Genomic DNA, 27,640 nt, shown 5'->3' on the forward strand with positions numbered 1-27,640 from the left:
TGCGGCCCCCGGGGGCGGCCTTGGTTCCGAGAGGTCTCTGCGCTTTGGGCGCGCCCTCACTTTCCCGAGCGCGGCTGGCCAGCCGTTGCCCCCATGGCTCCTTCTCAGCCTGTTGCATGGGACTGAGGAGCACGTGTGGGCGACTTCAAGCCTTTGCCAGCATCGAACTGACAACCAAGGGGGTGGCATGTGAGCTGAGGGCCGCAGATGGAACCTGCTGTCCCCGCTTCTGTTCCCAGTCCGGGGGGCCGTGGCCGTGGGGGTGTGCGGCTGCGTGGTGTCCTTGCTCCCTGGGCCGCATCTTCTTCCTGCCCCCTGTCCTACCTCCAGAGGCGCTTCTGTCTCCTTTAGTCGTGTGTGTGTTTGCTGTCGTTATGACACCAGCTCTGCTCTTGCTGTCTGTCTGGGGCAGATGAAGCTGGGCCCAGCCCGACTGCCCTCTGCGCAACCTTGGCAAGGCAGTCACTTGCCTTCCAGAGACTTTGGAGGGTTGCTGCAGACTTGCCTCAGTCCCCTGGAGAGCTTTATAGGCAACTCAGAATCCGGTCTGGCGGCAGGTGGGGTGATGGGGGCTGCGGGCAACCCCGCTGATAGGGATGATGCTGCACCTCCTGACACAGCGAGCCCAGAGCCTGTGGGGGTGGCCCTCGCCCCGGGGACGGGGCCAGCTGACCCTGCCAGAGCACCCGTGGAACGACCACGCGGACTGGGCGCTCTGCGGTCTTTTCACCCCTTGTCTGGCCTGACAGACGTCAAAACAGCGCCCAGGTTGGGTTGGGGCGGAGGAGGGTGCTTGGGAGAGGTTAGAACAGAGGGTCTGGGTTTCTGGTACCCAAATCTTGACCTGTGACTCCAGAAGTGAGTTTGGACAGATGATGGCAGGAATTCTCTGGTGATTCAAATGTGGTCTCTTTTCCCCCCCTTCTCCAGGTACTTTTAGGTTGAAATATGCCCCTCCAGCAGAAAGTCTGGACTCCACAGATTGATATTTTTCTCTGGCAACAGAACACTATTAAGCCATGGAGACCTAAGGAAAATTCAATACAGAACTGAGAAGTCTAGTTGCTGTTGAGCTTAATATTTTTAATCCAAAGGTGCTTTACTTTACTAGACTGGATAGAAAACCTAGCGTAGGAATGCATCAAACTCAAGTTTTATTGCCAAAATCCTAGGTGGGAGCTTGATGTCAGGACTGGCCTAGTGGGCATCTCCACTCTGAGTGACAACTGGCCACCTCCACCCTTGGCTGCAATGCAGAGACCTCCCGTCTCCCGAAGAGCATGGCCCTAACTGGTCCTCGTAGGCTCACTCGTAATTCCAGGGCAGCTGCTGCGTGAGGTTCGCGCCGAGGACTGCAGGTCGGAGTTCTCCACGGGGAGTCCTACCCGTCGGACTTGACCCCGGTGAGGGAAAATGTCGCCTTGTTCCGTTCCGTTCCGTTCCGTTCCGTTCCCACAGTGGTCAGGCACTAGTCTCTGGGCTTCTTAAGGATTGCACTACCGACGAATGTACACTGACGGCAGTCTCTGCGGTTCCGGAGACCTCCTCCCCACGACCAGTCCGTGCAGGACACTCAGAGAACCCGTTTTTAAAGAGTTGGCACCAGCAGGCTACACGACTTAGTACACAACAGAGATTTTAGTATTTCCTTCCCTCCTCAAAACAACTTGTAGCAGTTTCAGGTTTTTAATTTTTTTTTCCTGCAAATAAATTTAAACGATGTTACTAAATAGAAATAGTTCCTCGCAACAACTTCATTTCTAAGGGTCCAAGTCCCAGAGAGTCCCTCGTCGTCAAAGCTTTGAGGACAGCTTCCTTCCCCGCCCTTCAGAGCTTTGAGTTCTGTCGTCTTCCACCACCGAGGAACGCTGGCAGAGGCGTGCGGGCAGCGTGGCCGGCGCGCGGCTCTGAGGGTGCTGCACGTGCCTGGCCGAGCTTGCAAGTGCTTTACCTCCCACGGACTCCCCGCGGACCCCAAGGCCTCCTGCTCGCGGATTCACACTTGAGACAGCCACTCCAACAACAGTAATAATACAGTCCTGTGATTTATGAGCAAAAGATTTGAAATTTTATCCCGCCTGTCGGCTTCTCTTGTCATAGGCTGTTATCAACAGTTCTGTTAAACGTTACCTGGAAAACTACCGTAGAAAGTGGTAAGACTCTGAAAGAGACTGACTCTACCGACAGGGCAGAGCTGTAAGATCTGCACAAGTCTAGTTTTATCAAGGTGGGAAATAAAGTCCACCACACAGCTCTCAGTTTCACCCAGTGCAGCGAGAGCTTTTGGTCTGAAAGTCAGGGACTTAAGCTTCAAGGCTAGAGGGGATTTTCTGCTCAGACATCGTTTTAAATACTAAAGCCTTCAATATTAAAATACTGATTGGTAAGGCCTTGCCCAGGGATTTTCCAGTTGAATATACTTATTTTAAAAAAAAGATCACAATATTCAGACCATTCTTAAAACCGGACAATCAGCCTCATGTAAAATTGGTGTAAATCAAAAGAATACCCTAGAATTTGAGGTAGTGTGATGTGAGGTTGCAAATTCTGGAATCAGTTTCCAGGCTTCGTGGAAACTACAGCAGAAGGTTGTTCCTTTTTTTTATGCAAGGCTTTTAGTAGAGTTTCTAGAGCTTTATTTTAGTAGAGTTTCGTTTCTATGCAATGCAGGATCGACAGACCTCTGTGTTCTCTCTCTCCTGGTACACAGCGTGACACACAGTTGTGAAGCAGTGACGACGCCTGCAGCAGCTTTTGGGGGGAATGTCACACTGATCTCCTAAATCATAAACACTACGAAATGTCAAAATAACACGAACTGACACAACTTTGCCTTAAAGAGTACTAGACTGGGACTTGTCATGTTACGTTTAAGAAAGACTTAGAGTGTTCTTTGATGTTTACGATTTTAATATTTCTGAAGGCCACTAGAGTGGCCTGGGTATGTGCTGAAAGCCAAACTTTTAAATTTCTTGGTTTTTTAAACAAAGAACTATTTTAAATAAATCCTATTTCACCACAGTGGAATTGTTGAAAACTGTCTCATAACAAAAGAAAAAAAGCATATTTAGGGGTTTTTTGTTGTTGTTTTAGTGGGCAGCACTGGGGAATGAACGTGTCGCTTGTTACCCTTGTAACTATTTTGATAAATATTAGAGGCTAGCATTAAATACAACACAAAGTTCATCTTCAGTTTGAAGTACGACATTCAGATTGAGGGAAGTTCAGACAGTGTGTGGCTGTGTTCCAGTTCCTGCAGGTCTTAGAAACTCCCAGCTGGCTCTCAGCTCAGCACGCGCCTGTGGAGTGGCGTCTCCCAGGGAGGCCGTCACACGTGAGCACGAGACGCGACACACAGGACACAAAGCACTCAGCTGCCGAGCCATGAGACCTCTTCCCAGGCGAATCTCATACGTGGACTTGGGAATATGCGCTAGCAGTATTCTGATGAGATTTCTCTCCAAAAGCAACCGCCGTCAGCCAGCCTGAAGACCGTCTGGCATCTCTCAGAGGGCACCATCAGCTACCAAGCATAGACCACCCTGACCCTTTCAACTGCTTAATCGCCGTTTTCCCGAAATCGTGGGCTGTTTCCAAATGCTGTGGCAACCAGGTAGGTGTGGCACCAGCCACTTTGCTCTGTGGAGTCTGTCCTATTTTAAAGTTTCTAACCCCATTTGTAATCTCCAAGAATGGGGAACGTGGAATGTACAGACTTAGTAGAATACAGTGTTGGGATAAAACACTAATCTTCTTTGTTTTTTTACGCAAAAACACTCAATTTTCTACCTTATTTTCTAATTTTTATTTCATGGTAATATCGAAAATTGGAAAGTGTACAACTGTTTTAAAAAACTTCTAATTGCTAAAGAGCACTGAGAAAATGGGAGTAGCACTTCAAATAAAACTATTTTCTTGAAAGCAGATATGTGATTGGGTATTTTAAAAAACCAGCATCATTTCTAATGTCCAAAAACGTGCAGGAGTCAGCTTGTTAACGTAGTAGCTAGGAGGCTCAGTATTGTAATTCACCGTTTAGAATTCTAGGTCCTTTATGGCGAGAAGCCCACATAGTTTAAACCGCACGTCCGGAGGCGCGTGGTGGCCTCGCCACTTGGCCTGACGGTCCACGGGTCCACGGCCGTGAGGCGTCCCCGTGGGCACGCAGGCTGACCGGGGCTCTCGCCTCTGTCCTCCCTCCAGGGCTGCAAAGGAGCACTTGCTGCGCGCGACTTGGGTTGCGGGACCCGCCTCGCGCGCTGTCATCTGGTCCCTCTGCCTGCTTCCGTGGTGGCTTGTTGAACGCCCTGCTGGTGTCACGTAGGCAAGGGCGTGACCGAGGGCGTGACGCGTTGAGTCTGAAAGGTCATGAGGGAGACTCTGACCCTGCTCGGCTTGCCCGCCTGTCACAGTGGACGGGACTGTCGAGCCTGAGTGGGTTGGCCGTCCTTGCCTTTCCAAAGTGCAGGGGACGCCCAAAGAATGAGGCAGGTGACACTGAAAGCCATGGGTTCTGAAAAGGCTCCCCTGCCGAGACGTCCCAAGGTTCTGAGTCGAAGGGAGGCCCTTTGATCAACACTCACCAACCACCACCTGTGCTGGTTGAGGCCCGGCTGCCGGAGGGAGCCCGGTCAGTCCGTCCCCGTGCTGTGACAAGCCCCCCACGTGGGTACACGTTCGTAGATGCACAGAGACAAGGCTCTGGTACTGAAAGACCTCTGTGTGCTTAAGAATCTTCACAGCTTCTATTGGACATATTTTCTTTTTAGGAATGAAGGAAAATTCTCCCATTTTGAGCCATTCTTTTATGTCAGTTCTACAAAATTGCATGTAACTTTATAAATATTTTTAAAAGATATAGTTTTGTAAATATTTAATATTCTGCTAATTTGATTTTGAATTGTAAATGTCAAGTATTCTGTTTTTGGGGTTTTTATGTTTTATTATATACTTTGTTAAAAGAAAAATTGTACATTTTTAGAATGTTTTTATGAGTAAATTTAATGTACTGAAAATAAAAATTAAAAAAAAAAAAAAGTTGTTCCCTTTTACCAGGTCTTTGCTCTCTGGACTTGAGGGGGTAGCAGCGCTAACAAGCACGCGCTGGCCCAGGACTGTGGTGCTCTCCTGAGCAGCGCCAGGCCCCAGCGGGAGAATTCTGGTGCTTTTCCCCCACAGGAGTCCTTCTGAAGATGGGGGGCAGCACGCAACCTGCCGAGCCCTCAGCGTGTCCTTCCCACCGTCTGCGGTACAGAGTGGAGTTTGCCCGGGGAGCTCCGCCAGCCGCTGGCGGGCCGGTGTCTGTCCTGTGCGCGCCCCGCCGCCCCCAGCTCAGGTACCGCTACGCGCCGGGCTTCCGACCACCCCCACGCACCGTGCTTTCTGGGTCGTAGCTCTGTGGTCATTTAGAGCAGGTACCCAAGTGTTTATTCGCACAAAATACCTAGGGCCCTCCCACACCCGTCCTCCCCACACTTGCTAGCACATCTGTACGTTCTCAAAGAGAACTAAATTTTATGACCTGAGAGCCGCGACCAACGCGAGCAAGGGGCCCCTGGCGAGCCAGAACTTTGGCGGTGGGTTTTCTGCCACCCGACGGCTCTCGGCACGGAGAAACCCGCCCTCACGCTCGGCCTGCTTGGCTTTGGATAGTATAGACTGCAGGTCCCAAACACACACTCATCCATTCCACTGAACTTCAAATGACAGTTTTTAGTTGTGCCTTTATTTTACCTTAGTCATTAAAAATGTACTTGTTTTAAAGATCCTATAAAGGGAGTGACCACCCACTAACGTGGGGTCTAAGTCTCCCCTCTCGGCATGGTATCTTTGTCTTTAAAAAGCAGAACTTCTCATAGGAATCTTACGGAGCACGCCGTGGTTACAAGAACGTCAGATGTAATGATGCGTACAATCTAAGCGAGACAGGGTGACTAAGAATTTGCACAATGTAGAAATATACACGTGAAAAGTCAGCCACGTGGACAGATGCATGCAGCGGGAAGATGGGGGGTCGAGGGCCCGGGTGCAGCACAACACCGCGTTGAAGAGTCAATACCTGCCGCTGACAGATACGAGTGTTCCACACATCTAGATGCGCAAGAGGAAACGCGGCCTGCTACAATGTACGTCAAGCAAGTGGGTCTGGGCCCTTTCTGTGATAACGCCCACAAAAAATAGTCCATGGGGAACCCCATGCAGGTAACAGGAAGCACTGGTTATTTATTCTAGCTGGACTTTTGAACATGTTTAACTTTTGCCATTAATAGCTGTAAAAGAACATTTTTTCCTTTTGCTATTTTCCAAAGTGACATGCACATAGAATGGGGAAACTGAGGGTTGCTTGACCTAACAGTGGTAACTGAGATACTCTTAAATTAAAAGTGTCTAATTACGTATTTTAGTCACACACTTAACATAAAACATGGATCATCTACAGTTTCAGCCAGAAGGTAGAGGAAGTGACATCTGAATCCTGTGGTTTCCCACCCTGTCCTAAAGAATGAAAGTGATGTGACTGCCTGGCGTTGACCAAAGCAGGCAGTATCTTGACTCTGCAGAGAATGTCCAAAACGGAAGAAACGCCATTCTTTCTCTAGGCCTTTGGAGAAACTTGACCAAAATCATCAATTATCCAAGGTTCCTGTTGAGCAGTGGTCTTTTTGCATGTACTGTCTAGAGAAGTAACCAAATGAGAACTTCCTCATGAGTGCTGACCTGGAATACACTTATTAGCAGATCAGGAACCCTGCACAGCAGCTCAGGCTTATAGTTTCCTGTGTACCCCCAATTCACCCTTTTTCCAACTATTATGGCAGATACACTGGGATGGACGTGGCCATGCCTGACAACTTAACGCTGAAAGATCCTCTTAAGATTTCTCTACTTGAGTAGAAACCCTTCCATAAAAAGTTGGCAGGTTCTATGAACCTAGAGACAAGACTTAACTGTCCCTCTGAATGCTCAAATTCTAAGTTCCTTTTGGGAAAAGAGCATTAAAAATAACTTGAAAATCTATTTTACTGGCAACTTAGAATGCAAAGTATTTTATTTTTTAAACTTCTGTATGTGAAAACAAAACAGCCTAGGTTAAGTAATAAAGTTTTCCAAAGCTGAATGTGCTCGTCCGGAGCTCCGTTTTTCTGCGTGAAGTACAAAAACAACTTCCTAAGACTCCTAGGCAGGAAAACTACTGTTTGGATGATCTGTGATTAGATGAGCTGATAAATCTCAGTTGGTAACATCCCTTTTTTATTCCTTGGTAAGGGTTTAAAAAATTCTAGCACAGATACATTTTTCTAGTCTTACACAGACAACTTCATTCCGAAAGTCTCCTGAGAGGCATATACCATGTACAGGAATCCATCTTCATCCTTCTCGCTTTCGTACACCTCACAAATCGGTGTGGACACACTCACCATGCTATGTCCGTTCACTAACAGGAAGAAGGCTTGGTTAGCATTGAGCTGCAAGCGCCTTCTGTTGAAAGAAAACAGAGGAAGAAACACGGATACGTCGGTGCACGGGAGAAGGCGTACAACCACCACCCACCCTGGTCAACATAAAAGGAGCGAGACGGTGTAAAAGCTCCTTCTGGCACATGACCTGCATGCCTTCCTGACAAGGTCTGAGTATTTCTCCTGAAGCACACGCTGTCTTCTGTGACGACCCATGTGAGTGCTGGTCAGGACAACCCCTGGCAGACCATGCTCCCTGCAGGGCCACCGTTCACCATGTGATTTACAAACTGCCATCTAAGGAGGCGTACACTCCCTTTTATCAAACACCTACTCTTTCATTAACTTGGTGTAGGTTTTTATCAGAACTAGATTGAAGATTTAGCTGTAAGCCCGATAAAGAATGAGACGTTAGGAGTTCCCACCGTGACACAGCAGGTTAAGAATCCAATCGTAGTGAACCAGAGTCCTGTGGAGGCCTGGGTTCATTCCTCGGCCTAGCACAGTGGGTTAAAGGATCTGGCACAGGTTGCAGCTGCTGCACACGTTGCAGCTATGACTCAGATTCAGTTTCTGGCCCGGGGAACTTGCACACATAGAGCGGGTGCAGCCTTTCTTAAAATCAAAGGGCGTTCCCATCATAGCTCAGTGGAAACAAATCTGACTAGGAACCATGAGAGTGCAGGTTCAATCCCTGGCCTCGCTCAGTGGGTTCAGGATCCAACACTGCCGAGAGTTGTGCAGGTCGCAGATGCGGCTTGGATGCCGGGTGGCTACAGCCAGCAGCTGCAGCTCTGACTCAGCCTCTAGCCTGGGAACCTGCATATGCCACGGGTATCGCCCTAAAAAGCAAAAAAAAAAAAAAAAAAAAAAAAGAGTTCCTGTAGTGGCTCGGCGGAAACGAATCTGACTAGCATCCATGAGCACAGAGGGTCAATCTCTAGCCTCACTCAGCGCGTTGAGGATCCAGCGTTGCTGTGAGGTGTGATGGAGGTCACAAATGCAGCTTGGATCTGATGATGCTGTGGCTGTGGTGCAGGCCGGCAGCTACAGCTCTGATTCGACCCCTAGCCTGGGAACCTCCATATGCCGAGGGTGCGGCCCTAAAAAGACCAAAAAAAAAAAGAAAGGAATAAAGAAAGAAATGTTGCCTAAAGAAAAAGAGTCATGAAATACCTAATTATCTTGATGAGCTCACTCATGTTGACATGATCAGGCACCAGGAATTTCGTTTTATCCAGGACTGGAAGCTGCTTCTCACCTTTGTATCGTTCTATTATTACCTAGAAAAGAAGCCAGAAAAGTGATTTAAAAATAGCTATTAATGGAGTTCTCCTTGTGGCTCAGCAGAAATGAACCCAACTAGTATCCAGAAGGATGCAGGTTCGACCCCTGGCCCCACTTAGTGGGTTAAGGATCCAGCGTTGCCATGAGTTGTGCTGTAGGTTGCAGGCACGGCTTGGATCTGGCGTTGCTGCGGCTGCGGTGTAAGCTGGCAGCTATAGCTCCAATCTGCAGTTCCCTGGCTTGGGAACTTTCATGTGCCACACTTGCAGCCCCCCACCCCTGCCCCAAAAAAGGGGGGGGGGAGTTCTCTTGGGGCACAGTGGGCTAAGGATCCAGCTCTGTCACTGCAGTGGCTTGGTGCAGTTTCAATCCCTGGCCAGGGAACTTCCACATGCCACAGGTGTGGCCACACAAAAACATAGTAAAATAGATAGAGATAAAACACTTCCTATGTTGTAACTGGCACATGCAAAAAATGGGGTTTACAACAGCATATTTGTTCGCTTCCTCAATTGTGAAGAGTGCTCCCTGATCAGCTTAGACTCCAAGCCTTATAAAATACAGTGCCCAAGAAATGCCATGGCTGCCTTCAGGGAGGGAAGCAGGGTAGCTACAAGGTAGGGAAAGAAACTTTGCTATGTATTGTGCTATTTGGAACTATGAAAACGTACTACTGAGTTTAAAAAAAAAAAAAAAAAAAAAAGACCCCCAAGCCTTGTAAGAGCAGAGAGGCTGGGTACCTGCTTTAAATGTAAAGATGTGAATCTATGCCAATTCCACCACCATTTCCTATGATGTGATAGGAGGGTTTTTTTTCTCTTTTTTTGGCTGCTCAACATGTGGGAGTTCCTGGCCAAGGATCAAACGCACACCACTGCAGCACTCCGAACCCCAGCAGAGAAAACATCAGGCCTCTCCCTGCTGAGCCCCAGAGGAACTCGGACAGGAGCCTTTCAATAAAAGTGTAAATAAGATCTTAACTATAGTAACAGAGTAAATACGAAGTAAATATTTGATGAGCAGAGACCATGATTAGCTGGTTCTAAAGACAAATTTCACTGCAGAAAGACTTGAAGTTTTTTTTTGTCTTTTTGCCATTTCTTGGGCCGCTCTCGCAGCATATGGAGGTTCCCAGGCTAGGGGTCCAATCGGAGCTATCGCTGCTAGCCTACGCCAGAGCCACAGCAACTGGGGAACCGAGCCACGTCTGCGACCTACACCACAGCTCACGGCAACGCCAGATCCTTAACCCACCGAGCAAGGCCAGGGATCGAACCCGCAACCTCATGGTTCCTAGTCGGATTCCTTAACCACTGAGCCACGATGGGAACTCTGAAGAAAGTTTTAAAAGAATCTTTTTTTCCCTGCATAGTTCAAGATTCTGTATTATGATATGAAATAAACCTATTAGCTCCTTGCCATACTTCCTCCTTTCCATAAAGGAAAAAAGTATTTTCTCTAGTTCTTTTTTTTTGCTTTTTAGGGCCACACTTGTGGCACATGGAGGTTTCCCAGGCTAGGGGTCCAATCAGAGCTACAGCCGACGGCCTACACCAGGGCCACAGCAACACAGAACCAGAGCCGTGTCTGCTCATGACAACGCTGGTTCCTTAACCCACTGAGCGAGGCCATAGATTGAACTGGCAACCTCATGGTTCCTAGTCGGATTCGTTTCTGCTGCACCTTGCCGGGAACTCCTCCCAAATGCTTTTACTTTTGCTTTTTTCTCTAGTTCGAGCCACTGTAAAAACTCTGGCCACAGGCTGGTGCCTCCCTTTGAGCCTCCTTATTACCTATTTACTGAGAACCACAGACCGCCTTCCCCACGGACGGCACCTCCACCCTGTCTCAGTATCTGAAATTCTAAGACAGGAAAGGGAACCCTTTAGAAGAGGGGAAATGCTTGTACGTATGTCGTTCCACGCTATGGGGCCTACATGAGGTTCTGGGCAAGGCCAAGGCAACCTGTCATCGCCCTCCTTGGCAAGACCAACGGCTTTATCTATGAGGTATGTTTAGAACATAATACCTACAAGTACAATGTGACTTCTGTTAAAAAAAAAATCTGAAACCACCAGCAGAATAAAATGACTGTATGCAGATATTCACATTTCAAAAGGAGGCTGTGGAACCAATACTGGCAGACTGTTAGGCTGCATGTTTGTTTCCAAAGGCAAGTACCTGCCAGCAAACAGATACAGCAATACTCATAAAGGGAAGGAAACGACCCTGAAGGCTCAGCCCCAGGCCGTATGTTGACCCTAAGAGCAAAGACAGAGTGAAACTTGCAACCAGCCCAATGAACACAGAGAACATGAATTTTAAGTACAGGATCCTATGGTCATGACGCTGCTGAGCAAACCTGTGCTATTTCCCTTTCCATGTACCTCACAAGCCCAACCCCACACGTCTTCCAGCTGCTTTCCTGCACTTTGGTAAGAGATGATTAGTCAGAAAGCCAAATATGGGGAGTTCCCGTCGTGGCACAGTGGAAATGAATCCGACTAGTATTCATGAGGTTGTGCGTTCAATCCCTGGCCTCACTCAGTGGATTAAGGATTCGGCGTTGCTGTGAGCTGTAGTGTAGGTCTCAGACGAGGCTCGGATCTGGTGTGGCTGTGGCATGGACCCCTAGCCTGGGAATCTGCATATGCCGTGGGTGTAGCCCTAAAAAGCAAAAAAAAAAAAAAAAAAAAAAAAAAAGCCAAATATGAGCGCTTCTGCAGAATTAAGCAGCAAAGTTCCTTTCTAAGTGGTCTGTAAAAATGATGTATTATGCAGTTATTTCCAACAAGCACATGGATGGGATTCTCTTCCCATTCTACAGATGAGGATATGGCAGCTCCTCTCAGAATTTTAGTAACTAACCCAAGAGCATTTAGTAATCTTGAACCTAAGACCTGAACTCAGCCTCTGTGTGAGGCCAAAGGCTCCCTTTGACCTTTTCTCTCTCGAACAAGTGCCTCAGCAGAAACCTAAGGATCCAGGATCTAGGACGTTGTTGGCTGGACACGGCCACAGCAGGTGAGGCCCCTACGTATGACTAGGGCAGCATCCTTCCTCCATCTCCTGCTAAGAAACCAAAATTAAGGAGAGACTTCTTCCTCTGGGGCATCAAAGTCGGACAGCCTGGAATCACAATTAAATCTTGAGAGCTACTGATTTTTCCCACAGCAGTCGTCTCAGCTTCCTAAGAGGGTGGATGGATAAAACAGCAACACATCTAGCCCCTCTGCCCCTTTCTCCCCAGTAAACACATTTGGTTTGTGAAGTGCGTAACATTAAGGCAGCAAATTCAGACTTATGAGCAAAGAGAATGTGTGACTGAGAACTACAGATTAAGACAGCACCTCTCCAGGTCCTGAAACGGACACACCAGGGCTACATGTCTGAGAATTCCTGTAGAGACCACCGGGAGGGAGCCACACAAAGCAGCACCGTGCCAAAGGCGTACTTAAGCAGTCGGGGTACGTTAATACCGACTGGAACAGACGACCTACCGGGATTTTGGTAGGATGCTGCTCTCGGATGAGCCGGACATCTTCTACTCTCTGTTCTGCAAAGAAAGAAAGAAACATATGCGTCACTGCTCCCCCCACACAAAAGCAGCTTCTTTCCTGTATGGCTGCTGGTGACCTCCATACCTGAGTCTACCTGGCCTTAGCTGTAGCAGAACCAATCAGTAAAGACATCTTTCCCAGAACTGCGAGAAACCAAACACCAACACACTTCCTATCCGGCAGAGGTTGGCATCTAAGTCCAAAGGCCGCTTGCGTGGAAACCGGCTTGTAATTAAAGGCAGTACGACCGAAGAGCGGGAGTACAGAAGACTTCGTTTCAAAGGCTGGGGACCCCAGATTCAGTCAGGTATACTCGGCAGCTCAACTGCATGGCATTACCAATCCTTCCTTCAGCGACTCCTATGCCCATCAATTTGTGAATTACCCACAGGTTAAGTTGGTAGAGAAATCCAAAATACACTACAGGCTTCCAATGCAATTTTCTCTTATCACTTCAAGCTTTTTAGTGATACAGTGCTTTAAAAAAATGGCCCAAGAGAAAAGAATATTAAAAAAAAAAAACCCTATTAAATAGTTTTTGCTTGGGCAGCATCCCAAGTAGTAATGGCTTAGCAGTAATGACCCCAACGCGCATCCGAACCCAACTAGTGTCCATCAGGACTTGGGTTCGATCCCTGGCCCTGCTCAGTGGTTAAAGGATCTGGCATTGCTCTGAGCTGTGATACAGGTCCCAGACGTGGCTCGGAGCCCATGTTGCTGTGGCTGCGGTATAGGCCGGCAGCTGAGCTCTGACTTGACCCCTAGCCTGGAAACTTCCATATGCCATGGGTGCAGCCCTAAAAAGCAAAAAATAAAAAAAGTTTTTGCTCAATGCCCCAAGAAAAGTTTCCAGCATCAAGTCTACTGTTGAATATGTTGTTAAACTCTCAGGATTCTCTGCTTTAATACACTCACTTTATATTTGCAACAACTACACTAGGTTCTCTGAGGAATACAGTAAAAAAAAAAAAAAAAAAGCCAAGTACAGTTCTCATTTGACAATGTAACTGGAAATAGGTCATGTATAAAGCAAAATATAAATATATGATTAAGATGGTGTTAATTAAAGCCTTCCAACAAAAAACTAACAAAATCATCTTGAAGAATCCTTGCTATGGTAGGATTCATTCTCATGGTTATTTGCAAATAAATGACCATGTTGTGAACTTTCCAAGAAAGTTCCCATTGTGGTGCAGAGGAAACGAATCTGACTAGGTACCATAAGGTTGCAGGTTCAATCCCCAGCCTTGCTCAGTGGGTTAAGGATCCGGCATTGCTATGAGCTATGGTGTAGGTCGCAGATACAGCTGGGATCTGGTGTTGCTGTGGCTGTGGTGCAGGCTGGCAGCTGTAGCTCGGATTCCACCCCTAGCCTGGGAACCTCCATGTGCTGCCCTAACCCTAACCCCTTACCCTAACCCTGAAAAGCAAAAAAAAAAAAAAAGAAGAAGAAGAACAACAACAAAGTGCACACACTGGTGGCTCCGGAGAAAAAATACTGTGACTTACACAGACATCAATTTATTCTAATGTTGCCCGCTTTGTTTGGATTGGGGGGGGGGCTGTGTTTTCTTATTTTCCTATGTTTTTCTAAGTTGATGGCAGAAAAACCAAGACTCATCTCTGATGCTAATAAAGGCCCCCAAACTGTGCGCTGATAGGCCCATAAACGTATCTTTCAGGAAAAATTTTTCCTGGAGTTACTGCTGTAGTGCAGTGGGTTGAGAATCTGACTGCAGAGGTTCTAGTTGCTGTGGAGGCATGGGTTCGATACCCCGCCTAGCACAGTGGGTTGAAAGGTGCAGCATAGGTCACAGCTACAGCTTGGATTCAATCCCTGGCCCAGGAACTCCATATGCCACAAGTGTTGGCATTCAAATAAGAAAGAAAAAGAAAAATGTTTTCAAACACACCATGCATACTGAAGTTCTCGGGCCTGGCACTGAATCTGAGCCACCACCACAACCTACACCACAGCCTTTGGCAACACCAGATCGTTAACCAGCTGTGCTGGGCGGGGATCACATCTGCACCACATCAGACAATGCCAGATTCTTAACCCAATGTGCCACAGTGGGAACTCCTTTTACCTCCTCTAACCTCCTCCCCAGCTAGAGGTCCCATCAGAGCTACAGCTGCTGGCCTACACCACAGCAACTTGGGATCCAAGCCGTAGCTGTGACCTACACCCCAGCTTGTGGCAATACTGTATCCTTAACCCACAGAGGGAGGCCAGGAATCAACCCGAATCCTCAAGGATACTAGTCAGGTCCATTAACGGCTGTGCCACGAAAGGAACACCTAAAAAATGTTTTTAAAAATAGGAATTTTATTTTTTCGGAGTTCCCATCATGGTTCAGTGGTTAACAAATCCAACTAGGGACCATGAGGTTGTGGGTTCGATGCCTGGCCTTGCTTGGCTTAAGGATCTGCTGTTGCCATGAGCTGTGGTGTAGGTCACAGAGGCGGCTCGGATCCCGCGTTGCTGTGGCTGTGGTGTAGGCCAGCAGCAACAGCTCCGATTTGACCCCTAGCCTAGGAACCTCCATATGCTGTGAGTAAAATTTTATTTTTTCAATAGTGGTTGCCAAACAATTATGCTTTACTTTCATCGTTCCTTTTACATGTACTATTTTCTACTAGACATATTTTTGGTTGTTTTAAAATTTTTTTTAACTTTGTTTTTTATGGAAGTATAGATTTATAATGCTGTATTAAAGACACAGCCCAAATCAGGTATATAGCAGTGATTCAGTTATGATATATATACATATATATAAAATATATACATACACACAAATACATACTTTTCCAGATTCTCTTCCCTTATAAATTACTGAAGGATATTAAATATATTTCCCCTGTGCTAAAAGACAGTAGGTCCTTTTGTTTGGATTTTTAAAAACCATTTCAGTGACATTCTTTATAAAACCCACAGAATTAATTCCCATGTTCCAATCTGAACATAGAGGTTCTAATTCTACTTTCCCATCCATTTCTTTTTTTTTTGTCTTTTTAGAGCTACACTCACAGCATATCTAAGACCAAATAGATATTTGTTACATATCTCAGGATCACAAGTGAGAACCACTAGGTTAACTTCACTAATAATAGTAGTTAGATTTATCTTTAATCTCATGTATTGAATAGAAATATGTACTGTAGGTATCCATGAATGTTTGTCTTTGTATCAAAATGTGTTTATATGTAGAATGTCTTAGAAGGAGATTTAGAAATGTTGGATGGGGGAGCTCCCGTAGTGGCACAGCGGAAACGAACCCAACTAGGAACCATGAGGTTGCGGGTTGGATTCCTGGCCTTGCTCTGTAGGTCAAGGATCTGGCACTGCCACAAACCGTGGTGTAGGTCACAGATGCAGCTCGGATTCTGGCACTGCTGTGGCTGTGGTGTGGGCCGGCAGCTCTAACTCCAACTGGACCCCTAAGCCTGGGGACTTCCATATGACTCAGGTTCCCCGCCCCCCCCAAAAAAAACCCAGGAAAATAAGGTCTAAAATAGATATAAATACCTAACAATAATTATTTTAAATATCAATGGATTAAATAAATGCTCCAATCAAAACACACAGAGTGGGAGACTGGATAAAAAACACAAGCCTACAACATGATGCCTGTTAAGAGACGCACTTTAGGACAAAGGACACAAACAGACTGAAAATAAGGGGACTGGGAGTTCCCATCATGGCGCAGTGGTTAACGAATCCGACTAGGAACCATGAGGTTGCGGGTTTGATCCCTGCCCTTGCTCAGTGGGTTAACGATCCAGCGTTGCTGTGAGCTATGGTGTAGGCTGCAGACATGGCTCAGATCTGACGTTGCTGTGGCTCTGGAGTAGGCTGGCAGCTACAGCTCCGATTCAACCCCTAGCCTGGGAACCTCCATATGCTGCGAGAGCGGCCCAAGAAATGGCAAAAAGAAAAAAAAAAAAAAAAAAAGAAAATAAGGGGACTGAAAAAGATACCTCATGCAAACATAAACAACAAGAAAGCTGGGGTCGCTATACTCATGAGACAAAATACTTTAAAACAAAGACCAAAAAGATAAAGAATGACACTATAAAATGATAAAAGGTTCCCTACAAGAGAATATCACAATCAACATATATGCACCCAATATAGTAAGAGCACCCAAAAACCTAAAACAAATACTAGCAGACATAATAAAGGAATACAGTAATAGCAGGAGAACTTGACACTCCACTCACATCAAAGGACAAATCTGGACAGAAAATCAACAGCACACAGATCCTAAATGACACAAGAGAAACAGGTAGGCCTAACTTCTATTTTCAACAATGATGACAACAAAAAAATAAAAAAAACAGGGAGTTTCTGTTACGGCACTGCAGAAATGAATCTGACTAGAATCGGTGAAGATGAGGGTTCAATCCCTGGCCTCACGCAGTGGGTTAAGGATCCAATGTTGTTGTGAGCTGCAGTGCAGGTCAAAGATATGGCTCAGATTCCATGTTGCTGTTCCTGTGGAATGGCCTGCAGCTGTAGCTCTTTTGACCCCTAGCCTGGGCACTTCCATATGCCATAGGTGCAGCCTTAAAAAGCAAAAAACAGAATACACATTATTTTCAAGTGCACACAGGGAGTTCTCTTGTGGCAGTGGGTTAAAGATTCTGCTTGTCTGTGTGGTGTTGCCAGTTTGATCCCCAACCTGGCAGAGTGGGTTTAAGGATCCAGCTGCAGCTGTGGTGTTGCCTCAGCTATGGCATAGGTCACATATGCAGCTCAGATTTGATCCTTGGCCTGGGAACTTACATATGCTGTGGGTGCAGATGAAAAAGTAAAAAGGGAAAAAAATGATCTGGTATTCACTTGTCAGCTTGGGTCAATGCCCAGGAACTTCCAAATGTGCTGCAAGTACAGCCAAAACAAAACAAACAAGTGCACACAGAACATTCTCTATGACTGACCATATCCTAGGGCATAACACAAGGCTCAACAAATTTAAGGGAACAGAAATTATTTCAAGCATCCCTTTTCCTTTTTTGTCTTTTTAGGGCCACACCCACGGCATATGGATGTTCCCAGGCTAGTGGTTGAAGTGGAGCTGTAGCCACCGGCCTACACTAAAGCAACACTCAGATCCAGCCGCATCTGGGACCTACACCACAGCTCACAGCAATGCCAGATCCTTAACCCACTAAGTGACGGCAGGGATCAAACCCAAGCCCTCACCGATACTAGTCGGGTTCATTACTGCTCAGCCATGACAGGCATTCCCTTGATCAAGCATCTTTTCTAACCACAAAGGCATGAAAATAGAAATCAACCAGATAAAAAGAAATAAGAAAAAAAAAAAAAAGACTACAGACACTAAACAACATGCTACTAAAAAACCAATATGGAGCTCCCTGGTGGCTCAGTGGGTTAAGGATCCAGCATTGTCACTACTGTGCTCAGGTTCTAACTCTGGCCCCATCGAACTTTCAAATGCTTTAGCCAAAAAAACTGAAACTTAAGGGAAAAAACCAACAATGTGTTAACAAGGAAATCAAATAGTATATATAAAAATACGAAACAAATGACCATGAAAACATACAAAATCTATGGGATTCGAGAGTTCCCACCATGGTGCAGTGGAAACGAACCCGAGAACCTGACTAGGAACCATGAGGTTGCGGGTTTGATCCCTGGCCTCCCTCAGTGGGTTAAGGATCCGGCGTTGCCATGAGCTGTGGTGTAGGTCGCAGACACAGCTCAGATCCTGAGTTGCTGCGGCGCAGGCCATCAGCCATAGCTCCAGATTCGACTCCTAGCCTGGGAACCGCCATATGCTGGGAGTACGGCCCCAAAAAGCAAAATCCATGGGATGCAGAAAAAGCAGTTCTTAAAGGGACATGCATAACAATACAGGCATTCCTCAAAAAACAAGAAAAATCTCAAAAAACTAAAAAACAAGAAAACTAACCTAAAACAAACAAGAATTAGAAAAAGAACAAAACCTAAGGTTAGCAGAAGGAAGGAAAAAAGATCAGAGAGTAAAGAGATTTTAAAATAGATAAAAATCAATAAAACCAAGAGCTGGTTCTTTTCTCCTTTTTTTTTTTTTTTTTTTTTTTTTTTTTGTCTGTCTTTTCTAGGGCAGCACCCACGGCACATGGAGGTTCCCAGGCTAGGGGTCTAATCAGAGCTATAGCCACCTGCCTACTCCAGAGCCACAGCAACGCCAGATCCAAGCCGCGTCTGCAACCTACACCACAGCTCACTGCAAGGCCAGAGATCGAACCCGAAACCCTCATGGTTCCTAGTCAGATTCGTTAACCACTGAGCCATGACAGGAACGCCAAGAGCTGGTTCTTTGAAAGGGTAAACAAACCTCTAGCCAGGCTCACCAAGAAGAAAAGCGGACCGATATATAAAAAGAGAAATAAATCGAGAATAACTCATAGAGCAGAAATACAAAAAAACCATCAGAGAGGAGTTCCCTGGTCTGTTGGTTAAGGATCCGATGTCGTCACAGCTGTGGCGCAGGTTCAATCCCTGGTCTAAGAACTTCTGCATGCTGTGGGCATTGCCCCCAAAAAACCAACCCCCCCCCCAAAAAAATAAAAGAATAACTATGGAGAGTTCCCATTGTGGCTCATCAGGTTAAGAACCCAACTAGCATCCACGAGGAGGCAGGTTCAATTCCTAGCCTCGCTCAGAGGGTTAAGGATCCTGCGTTGCCATGAGCTGTGATGTAGGCTGCAGACAAAGCTCAGATCCTGAGCTGTTGTGGCATAGGCTGGCAGCCATAGCTCCAATTTGACTCTAGCCTGGGAGCTTCCAAATGCCACAGGTGTGACCAAAAAAGAAAAAAAATATATTAGGACTGATAAACAAATTCAGCAAAGTAACAGGATACAAGATTGACACATACAGGAGTTCCTGCTGTGGCACAAGGGGACGGGTGGCATCTTGGAAGCTCTGGGACACAGGTTCAACCCCCAGCCTGGCAGAGTGGGTTAAGGATCCAGCACTGCCACAGCTGCAGCTCAGGTGGCAGGTGCAGTTCAGATCTAATCCCTGCCCCAGAAACACCACATGCCACAGGGAGGCCAAAAATGGAAGAAAACAAAAAAGGTTAATATACAGATATTAACTGCATTTCTTTACACTAACAATGAAATATCAGAAAGGGAATGTAAAAAAAAAAAAAATCACATTAAAAAAAAGTAACATAGGAATAAATCTGACCAAGGAGGTGAAAGACTTACATGCTGAGAACTTCCAAACATTAATATAGGAAACGGAAGATGATTCAAAGAAATGGAAAACCATCTCGTGATCTTGAATTGGAATTACTACTGTTAAACTGGTCCTAGTACCCAAAGCAAACTACAGATTTAATGGGATCCCTACCAAATTACCCAAGACAGTTTCCACAGAACTAGAATAAGTCATCCTAAAATCTGCATGTAACCACGAAAAATCCAGAACTGCCGAAGCAATCCTGAAGACAAAGACCAAAGCAGGAGGCATAACCCTCCCAGATTTCAGACAATACTACAAAGCTACAATCATCAAAACAGCGAGGTATTGGCACAAAAACAGGTATATGAATCAATGGAACAGAACAGAAAGCCCAGAAATAAACTCACACACCTACGGCCGACTAATCTTAGACCAAGAAAGCAAGAATATCCAATGAAGATAAGACTGTCTAGTCTCTTCAGTAAGTGATCTTGGGAAAGCTGGACATTCACACGTCAATCAACAGAAGTTGTTAGGACACTCCCTCATCACATACACAAAATAAAATGGCTCAAAGCCTTAAATGTAAGACAGGACAATATAAAACTCTTAAAAGACAAAACATTCTCATATAAATCACACCAATGTTTTCTTAGCTTACTTTCCCAAGGAAATAGAAACAAAAGCAAAAACAAACAAATGGGACCAAATCAAATTTATAAGCTTTTACACAGCAAATGAAACCATAAACAGAAAGACAACCTACAGACTGGGAGAAAATATCTGCAAATGATGGCACCGACAAGATATTAATTTCCAAAATAGACAAACAGCCCCTATAGCTCAGTATCAAAAAAAAAAAAATCAAAAAAGGGCAGAAGAAACAGACAATTCTCCAAAGAAGGAGGACATCCAGATGGCCGATGGGCACATGAAATGATGCACCATATCACTACCAGAGAAATGCAAACCAAAACTACAATGAGATACCAACTCACACCAGTCAGTATGGCCATTAAAAAGTCATCAAAAAAGGCCATAATAAATGCTGGAGAGGAGTTCCTGCTGTGGCTCAGTGGTTTAAGAACCCGACTAGCATCCTTGAGGACGCAGGCTTGATCCCTGGCTCACTCAGTGGGTTAAGAATCCAACATTGTCATGAGCAGTGGTGTGAGTCACAGACGGGGCTCGGACCCAGCATTGCTGAGGCTGTGGGTAGGGCAGCAGCTGCAGCTCAATTCGACCTCTAGCCTGGGAACTCTATATGCTGCGGATGCAGCCCTAAAAAGATAGATAATAACTAGACAAAGAAATGAATGTTGGAAAAGGTGTGGAAAAAAGGGTACCCTCCTATACTACAGTGGGAACTATATATTGGTACAGCCACCATGGAAAAACAGTACAGTGGTTCCTAAAAAATAAAAATAAAAACATAGTTGCCATAGAATCCAGCAATCCTACCACTGGGCATACACCCAGGCATAAATATAATTCACAAAAACACAGGCACACCTATGGTCACAGCAGTACTATTTACAATAACCAAGACATGAAAGCGACCTAAATGACCATCAACAGATTAAGGGATCAAGAAGATGTGGTGTGTGTACACACACACACACACACACACACACAGGAATACTATTTAGCCATGAAAAGAATGAAGTCAGAAAGACAAACACCATATTTGATATCACTTATATATGGAATCTAAAATATGACACAGGAGTTCCCATCGTGGCGCAGTGGTTAACGAATCTGACTAGGAACCATGAGGTTGTGGGTTTGATCCCTGGCCTTGGTCAGTGGGTTAAGGATCCGTGAGCTGTGGTGTGGGTTGCAGACACAGACTGGATCCTGCGTTGCTGTGGCTATGGTGTAGGCTGGAAGCTGTAGCTCTGATTTGACCCCTAGCCTGGGGACCTCCATATGCCATGGGTGCAGCCCTAAAAAAAATAAAAATAAAAAATAAATTTAAAAAGTAAAAGCTTATCACAACAAATTTAAAAGGTGGAGTTCCCACTGTGGCACTGATAGCATCTCTGCAGCACTAGGACACAGGTTTGATTCCCACCCCAGCACAGTGGGTTAAAGGAACCAGACGGCCACAGCTGTGGGGTAGGTGCCAACTGTGGCTCAGATCTGATCTCCTGCCCAGGAACTCCATATGCTAAGGAGCAACCAAAAATGAAAAATAAAATAACAGGTAAAGAAATCATTTACGCCAAAGTGGGAAAGTTGTGGGTTTTTTTGTCTTTTTAGGGTCATACCCTCAGCATATGTAAGTTCCCAAGCTAGGGGCCGAATCAGAGCTGTAGCTGCCAGCCTACACCACAGCCACAGCAACGCCATGTCCAAGCCACACCTGCAACCTACACCACCGCTCATGGCAACACCAGACCCTTAACCTACTGAGCAAGGCCAGGGATCAAAACCACGTCCTTGTGGATACCAGTCCAGTTTATTAACCACTGAGTCAAGACGAGAACTCCAAAAAGTGGGAGAGATTTTTGAACACAAGGAAAACAAGTTTATTGTGATAACTGAAGAGAAAACAAAATGTTTTCTAAATATGAGGCTCAAAGTCAAACTATAATGTCCTAAGTTTCCTTTTGTTTTTTGTTTTTTTGGTTTTTTTTTTTTTTGTCTTTTCTAGGGCCGCACCCTCGGCACATGGAGGTTCCCAGGCTAGGGGTAGAATCCGAGCTGTAGCCGCCAACCTACGCCACAGCCACAGCAACACCAGATTGGAGCCGCATCTGTGACCTACACCACAGCTCACAGCAACACCGGATCCTTAACCCACTGAGCAAGACCAGGGATCGAACCTGCAACCTCATGGTTCCTAGTCGGATTCGTTAACCACTGAGCCACGACGAGAATTCCCTAAGTTTTCTTTACTTTGATTTATCCCCAAAATATGGTCCAAAAAGGAAGGTAAAAATAGTTATTTTTTTAAAGGTGGGAAAAATTAGGACAAGTGACTTTCTTACAGTGAAAACTGTACCTAAGTCCCATAAGCATCTCTTTAGTGTCCTGGCCAGCTGCAATGAAAATCCAGTGGTGAGCCTGGAATAATTAAGTATATATGATACATGCTGATGCTTCACTCTTTGTGAGTGGAAGGTTATTTTCAGAGGCTAAAGTTAGTAATATTTAATAAAAGCATTACCAATACTACAGATCAAAGGCACATGAGAGCAATTATCTTAATTATTTTATTAATGCTGTGATCATCTATTTATTATTTGCCTTATCTTTTTTCTTGAACCTGGGGCATATGAAATTTCCTGGGCCATGGACCAAATCCATGCCAGAGCAACAACCCAAGCCACTGCAGTGCCAAGGGCAGATCTGCTGCAGCATAAGAGAATTCTATCATTTGCCTTTCTCAAGAGACTGCCTCTGGCAGTCAAGGATCCAGCTTTAGTCATGTCCGTACCCCCCACAGGGCTCAGGTTTGTACAAAGATGATATACTTGCCCAGATTCCTCATCCAGGAATGAGGGGAAAAAAACTCCTTTCTTTTTAGGGCCACACCGCAGCACATGGAAGTTCCCAACCTAGGGGTCAAATCAGAGCTACAGCTGCCAGCCTACACCACAGCCACAGAAAGACCAGATTTGAGCTGCATCTGCAACCTACACCGCAGCTTGCAACAACGCTGAATTCTTAACCCATGGAGCCTGGGATTGAACCCATATCCTCAAGCATACTAGTCAGGTTAAGATGCTGCTGAGCCACAAAAGGAACTCCCTAAAAACTCTTATAAGCCTCACAAACTGAAGAATGTGAAGTGTCTTTTGCAAAATTCCTTTGAGATTCCCTGAGGCATTTAAAGTAAAACATACATACATTTTCCAGGACTTAGTTCAAACAGGAGCCTAATATTTTCCCCAATCCTATAAACCATAAACATCCCCTGCAGCAATGAGTGATACAGCTCAAGTTCATGTAGTGCTAACTTGGATCTTGGCATAAACCTTACTCTCCAGTCTAGCTAAAAGTAGCTGGAGTGAAGAACCCACAACCTGTCTCAGGATGCAGGCTCAATCCCTGGCTCAGTGAGTTAAGGACCTGGCAGTGCCACAGCTGCGGCATAGGTTGCAGAGCAGCTCCTATTCAATCCCTGGCCCAGCAACTTTCATATGCCACAGGTGTGATTAAAAAAAAAAGAAGAAGAAGAAGCAGGTGGAGCTATTTATTCTAGACCACTACGTTCACTTCTGAAGCATGGAGACCGTTATTACTGGTAGTGAAGCTGAAGATCTAGGTTTAATATCGAGTCTCCGCAGAATGGTGTCTAGAAGACAGATATGTTATTAAACAAACTGGAGCAACCCTAAAAGAAAATGGAATGAAATTATGGTAATTGAGAAGACTGAATCCAAAATAATTTGCTCTGGAGTTCCCATTGTGGCGCAGTGATTAACGAATCTGACTGGGAACCATGAGGTTGCAGGTTCGATCCCTGGCCTTGCTCAGTGGGTTAAGGATCTGGCGTTGCTGCGAGCTGTGGTGTAGGTCACAGATGCGGCTCGGATACCACATCACTGTGGCTGTGGTGTAGGCCGGTAGCAACAGCTCCGATTAGACCCCTAACCCGGGAATCTCCATGTGCCATGGGAGCGGCCCTAGAAAAGGCAAAAAAGACAAAAAGAAAGAAAGAAAAAACAAAATAATTTGCTCAAATGCAACTTCTGAAGTTAATAAAATTTTTCAAAACATTTGCAAGAACACACGATGCCTCTTGACTCAGTGTTGGTCACTTCATGTACTGGAAATGACGGCTGCCTACTGGAGGACTCAAGAATTAACATCAGAATGCTGCAAGTCCAGACTCTGCCACTAGGTGGACCACGATCTTCCCCTCTCAGGGCCCCACCCAGTTGCTTTGGCTACAAAAGGAAGTAGTTGTTTAGGGTAAGCCCCAAATCCACCCTTACGACGACGACCCCTTTCCACCTTGGTAGAATATATCACAGCAAAGCTACATGCAGTTTTAATTAAGCTGTATTGCTCAAGCGAACGTTACAACCTAAGCTCAAGCTTAGGTTATACAAAAAAGGAATCTCCAAAGAACTGATTTCTCTCACTCTGCTACAAACCTCTGAAATGGTCACTGCTCATTACCATAACCCAAAGCAAGGAAAGGCAGTAGCCATTAAATGATGGTTTTTTTTTTTTCCTTCTTTTTTTTTTTTTTTTTTTGGCTGCCCCTTCAGAAAGTTCCCAGGCCAGGGATCAAACCTGCTCCACGGTATCGACCCAAGCCACAGTAATAACAATGCATCAATGGATCCTTAACCCACTGAGCTACCAGGGAACTCCTGGTAACACTTTTCTGCAAAATGACTATTTAAAAGCCCATTAAAAAGGTTGGGGCGGAGTTCATGGCGCAGTGGTTAACAAATCCGACTACGAACCACGAGGTTGTGGGTTCGATCCCTGGCCTTGATCAGTGAGTTAAGGATTTGGGTGTTGCCATGAGCTGTGGTGTAGGTCGCAGATGAGGCTCAGATCCCCGGATCCCGCATTGCTCTGGCTCTGATGTAGGCCGGTGGCTACAGCTCCAATTAGACCCCTAGCCTGAGAACCTCCACATGCTGCGGAGTGCAGCCCTAGAAAAGGCAAAAAGACCAAAAAAAAAAAAAAAGGCTGGGGCAGGAGTTCTTCAGGCAATCAAAAAAGGGAGGGGGGGATAATCCTAGAGTTCATCACAAGAAGAAAATTTTCCTTTTTAATTTTATCTATGAGAAGATGGATGCTAGCTGAATCTATTATAGTAGTTATTTCTCAACACATGTAAACCAAACCACTACGCTGTATACATTAAATTTTCACAGCGATGAATGTCATTTTCATCAGAGTAGGAAAAGGGAAAAGACAAAACTAGGGGGAAAAAAAGGAGGGGTGGGAGGAAAGGTGAACCAAGAGGGAAGCCCACAAATACAGTATATGTAAGATACCCAAACAGAGGAAAAAAAAAGAGGGCATTCCTGCCAGGTGATCCTCGAGGTTACAGCTCCCGGTGAAGTCCTTCTAATTCATTATTTTATTCTCATTCTCACTCTTAATTCTAGTTAGTCTCACTTTTCCTACTCTTCTTACCCACTCTTCTTCAGAGATTTTTCTAGATAGCCTAAAAATATGCTAAGCAAAAAAAAGGAACTACAGGAATTTCTCCTGTGGTGCTGGGTGTTAAGAATCTGGTGTTGCCACAGCTGTGGTAGAGGTTCAATCCCTGCCCAGGAACTTGCACATGCTGTGGGTGTAGCCAAAAAAAGAAGAAAAAAAAAAAAGGTAATTAGAGGTTCAGCCATGCACAATGGGCATCTTCCCCATACTAATGTCCCCAGTTAACTTTCAATGCCAGTGTCAGTGAGGAAGGAAGCCAGATACGATGGCAAATCTACTCCAAGTGGTGCCTTCAGGACTGCACAAAAAATAATATTCACGAATGTCTGCTTAGTTGGCGAAAGTCACTAAAGAGAAAATTTCTTCAAAAAAACAAAAAACAACACAACCTGTCTCAGCCTTGTAACCAATCAACTGCCTCAAGAGGCTGAAAGGCTACCCTGGGCAGGTGCAGGTCGTGGTGAATCTCATTTACTGGAGCTTCTCAGGCACAAGAAATGAAGTCATTATCCATCATTATCTCGTTATCAATAATGAGATCGACAAAACCATCTCCAAACTCAAGGGAACGCTCAGCTCTTGAGACTCTGGGCAAGTGGACCGTCGCAGAGGAGCAGTATCGCTGCTCAAGATCCTACAGCAGATTAGATTAGGGCAGGAAACTCACGGCGACAAGGCAGGAAGGAAGGCTGGTCCCGCCCGACTCCACCTGGCTTCCCAGAGCTGCGACAAACAAGCCCCACACATGGACATCCAGGGACGCCGCGGTGTTATTGCAGAACTGACCCCACGTGCTTAAAAGGAGGAGTAAGCATTGCACGGGTATGACTACCCATCACTTCCTTCCCATGGCTCTGTGCGCAGGAGTAAATACTGCGATGGCACTGCTACTTTCAGTGTCCATCGAGGGCCTGTAACCTAAGTGGCGATTCTACCCGAACCGGGAGAGAACCGCTTCGCTGCGGTGTCACAGAATGCTGTCTGTCGCGGGCCAGGTAGAAAAGCCACCCACCCTGGCCCGGGTGCCCCAAACAGGATCCAGTCGGGGCTGCCCGGGAAGGGGCGGGCGCGAGGACGGCGGCCTCGGAGTCGCTCCTCTCCGCCGAGGCCCAATGTGCTCAGGTTCCACGCGCGACCCTCACCTGAGGGGCGGCTCAGCAGGAGACGACTTCCTTGCACACTCGGTGCCACCACTTCAGAGTACGGGCGCCAGCCGGGGCCCGGGCCAGCCGCCCCCACAAGACGACCCTCCCGGGCACGGCGCGGCCTGGTCGTAGGGGCCGTCAAGGGCCGGAGGGCCCAAGTGGGTGCGTGTCACAGGCTGCCCGGGGCCAAGAGGTGATTCAGCAGCGCCGCGTCTCGGCGCCCTCGGCCCCGGGCCCCGGGCCCCGCCGCCCCGCCGCTCCTCGGCCCCCAGGCCGGGCCCTCCGGCCGTCCCCGCCTCAGCCCCGCAACGCTCGGCGCCCGCTTCGGCCCCCCAGCGCCCCGAGGCCCGGCAGCCCTCGGCCGGTCTCCGCCTCCGGAGCCCCCCCAGCCCCCGGCCTTCTGTCGGCGGCCGGCCCGCGGCACCCACCGAAGGTTCGGCGCTGTTTGAAGGTTTTCTCGGACGGCATGTCGCGGCAGGCTGGGCGGCGGCGAAGCGGAGTATCCTGCGATTCCAAGAGGCGGTGGCAGCGGTGGCGGCTCCGACACTGGCGACAGCAGCTTCTCTTGTGTCTCCTCAGCCCGTAGCCGCGTCAGGTGACCCGCGCGGCGTCCCGGGAGGCGGGGCAAGGGGCGGGCCGACGCCGCCGCCATGGCGGGTGTGGCGGAAGGGGGCCCCGCGAGTCGCCTGGGGAAGGGGCGAGGCGCGGGCGCGGTGGGGAGCGTCCCGTGCGCATGCGTACGCGCTGGCCATGGGAGCGGGGACGGACGCGCGCGCCGCGAACACGCGCGGTGTTGGCCCTTCTTCTGTTCCTGCGGGGATCACTGTCGAGAAAAATGTCTCCCCC

The 27,640-nt window shown here is 46.8% G+C and overlaps 2 protein-coding genes and 1 long non-coding RNA gene across 9 annotated transcripts in view; 1 reads left to right on the top strand and 2 right to left on the bottom strand.

Moving 5' to 3' along the window:
• ZCCHC14 (zinc finger CCHC-type containing 14) overlaps window positions 1-5,037 on the top strand; it is a 73,175-nt gene extending 68,138 nt beyond the window's left edge. For all 7 annotated transcript variants that reach the window (XM_084959265.1, XM_003126814.6, XM_084959261.1 and 4 more), the window contains one exon: window positions 931-5,037. In XM_084959265.1, coding sequence (XP_084815391.1) covers window positions 931-986 — 56 coding nt within the window. In that variant the 3' untranslated portion in view covers window positions 987-5,037. The remainder of the gene's footprint in view (window positions 1-930) is intronic.
• The window catches only part of LOC146402146 (uncharacterized), a 345,416-nt gene that overhangs the window by 301,893 nt on the left and 15,883 nt on the right, over window positions 1-27,640 (bottom strand). The window lies entirely within an intron of this gene.
• MAP1LC3B (microtubule associated protein 1 light chain 3 beta) lies at window positions 6,197-27,386 on the bottom strand. Its single transcript, NM_001190290.1, is given in 4 exon segments — window positions 6,197-7,479; window positions 8,634-8,740; window positions 12,245-12,300; window positions 27,223-27,386. Coding segments are annotated over 4 exon segments (378 nt in total). The 5' UTR covers window positions 27,263-27,386; the 3' UTR covers window positions 6,197-7,304.

This window comes from Sus scrofa, chromosome 6 (genome assembly GCF_054392235.1).
Source record: "Sus scrofa isolate SSC_HxYL_T2T_F1_AM1 chromosome 6, Sscrofa_HxYL_maternal_Yorkshire_Landrace_v2.0, whole genome shotgun sequence".
NCBI classification, from domain to species: domain Eukaryota; kingdom Metazoa; phylum Chordata; class Mammalia; order Artiodactyla; family Suidae; genus Sus; species Sus scrofa.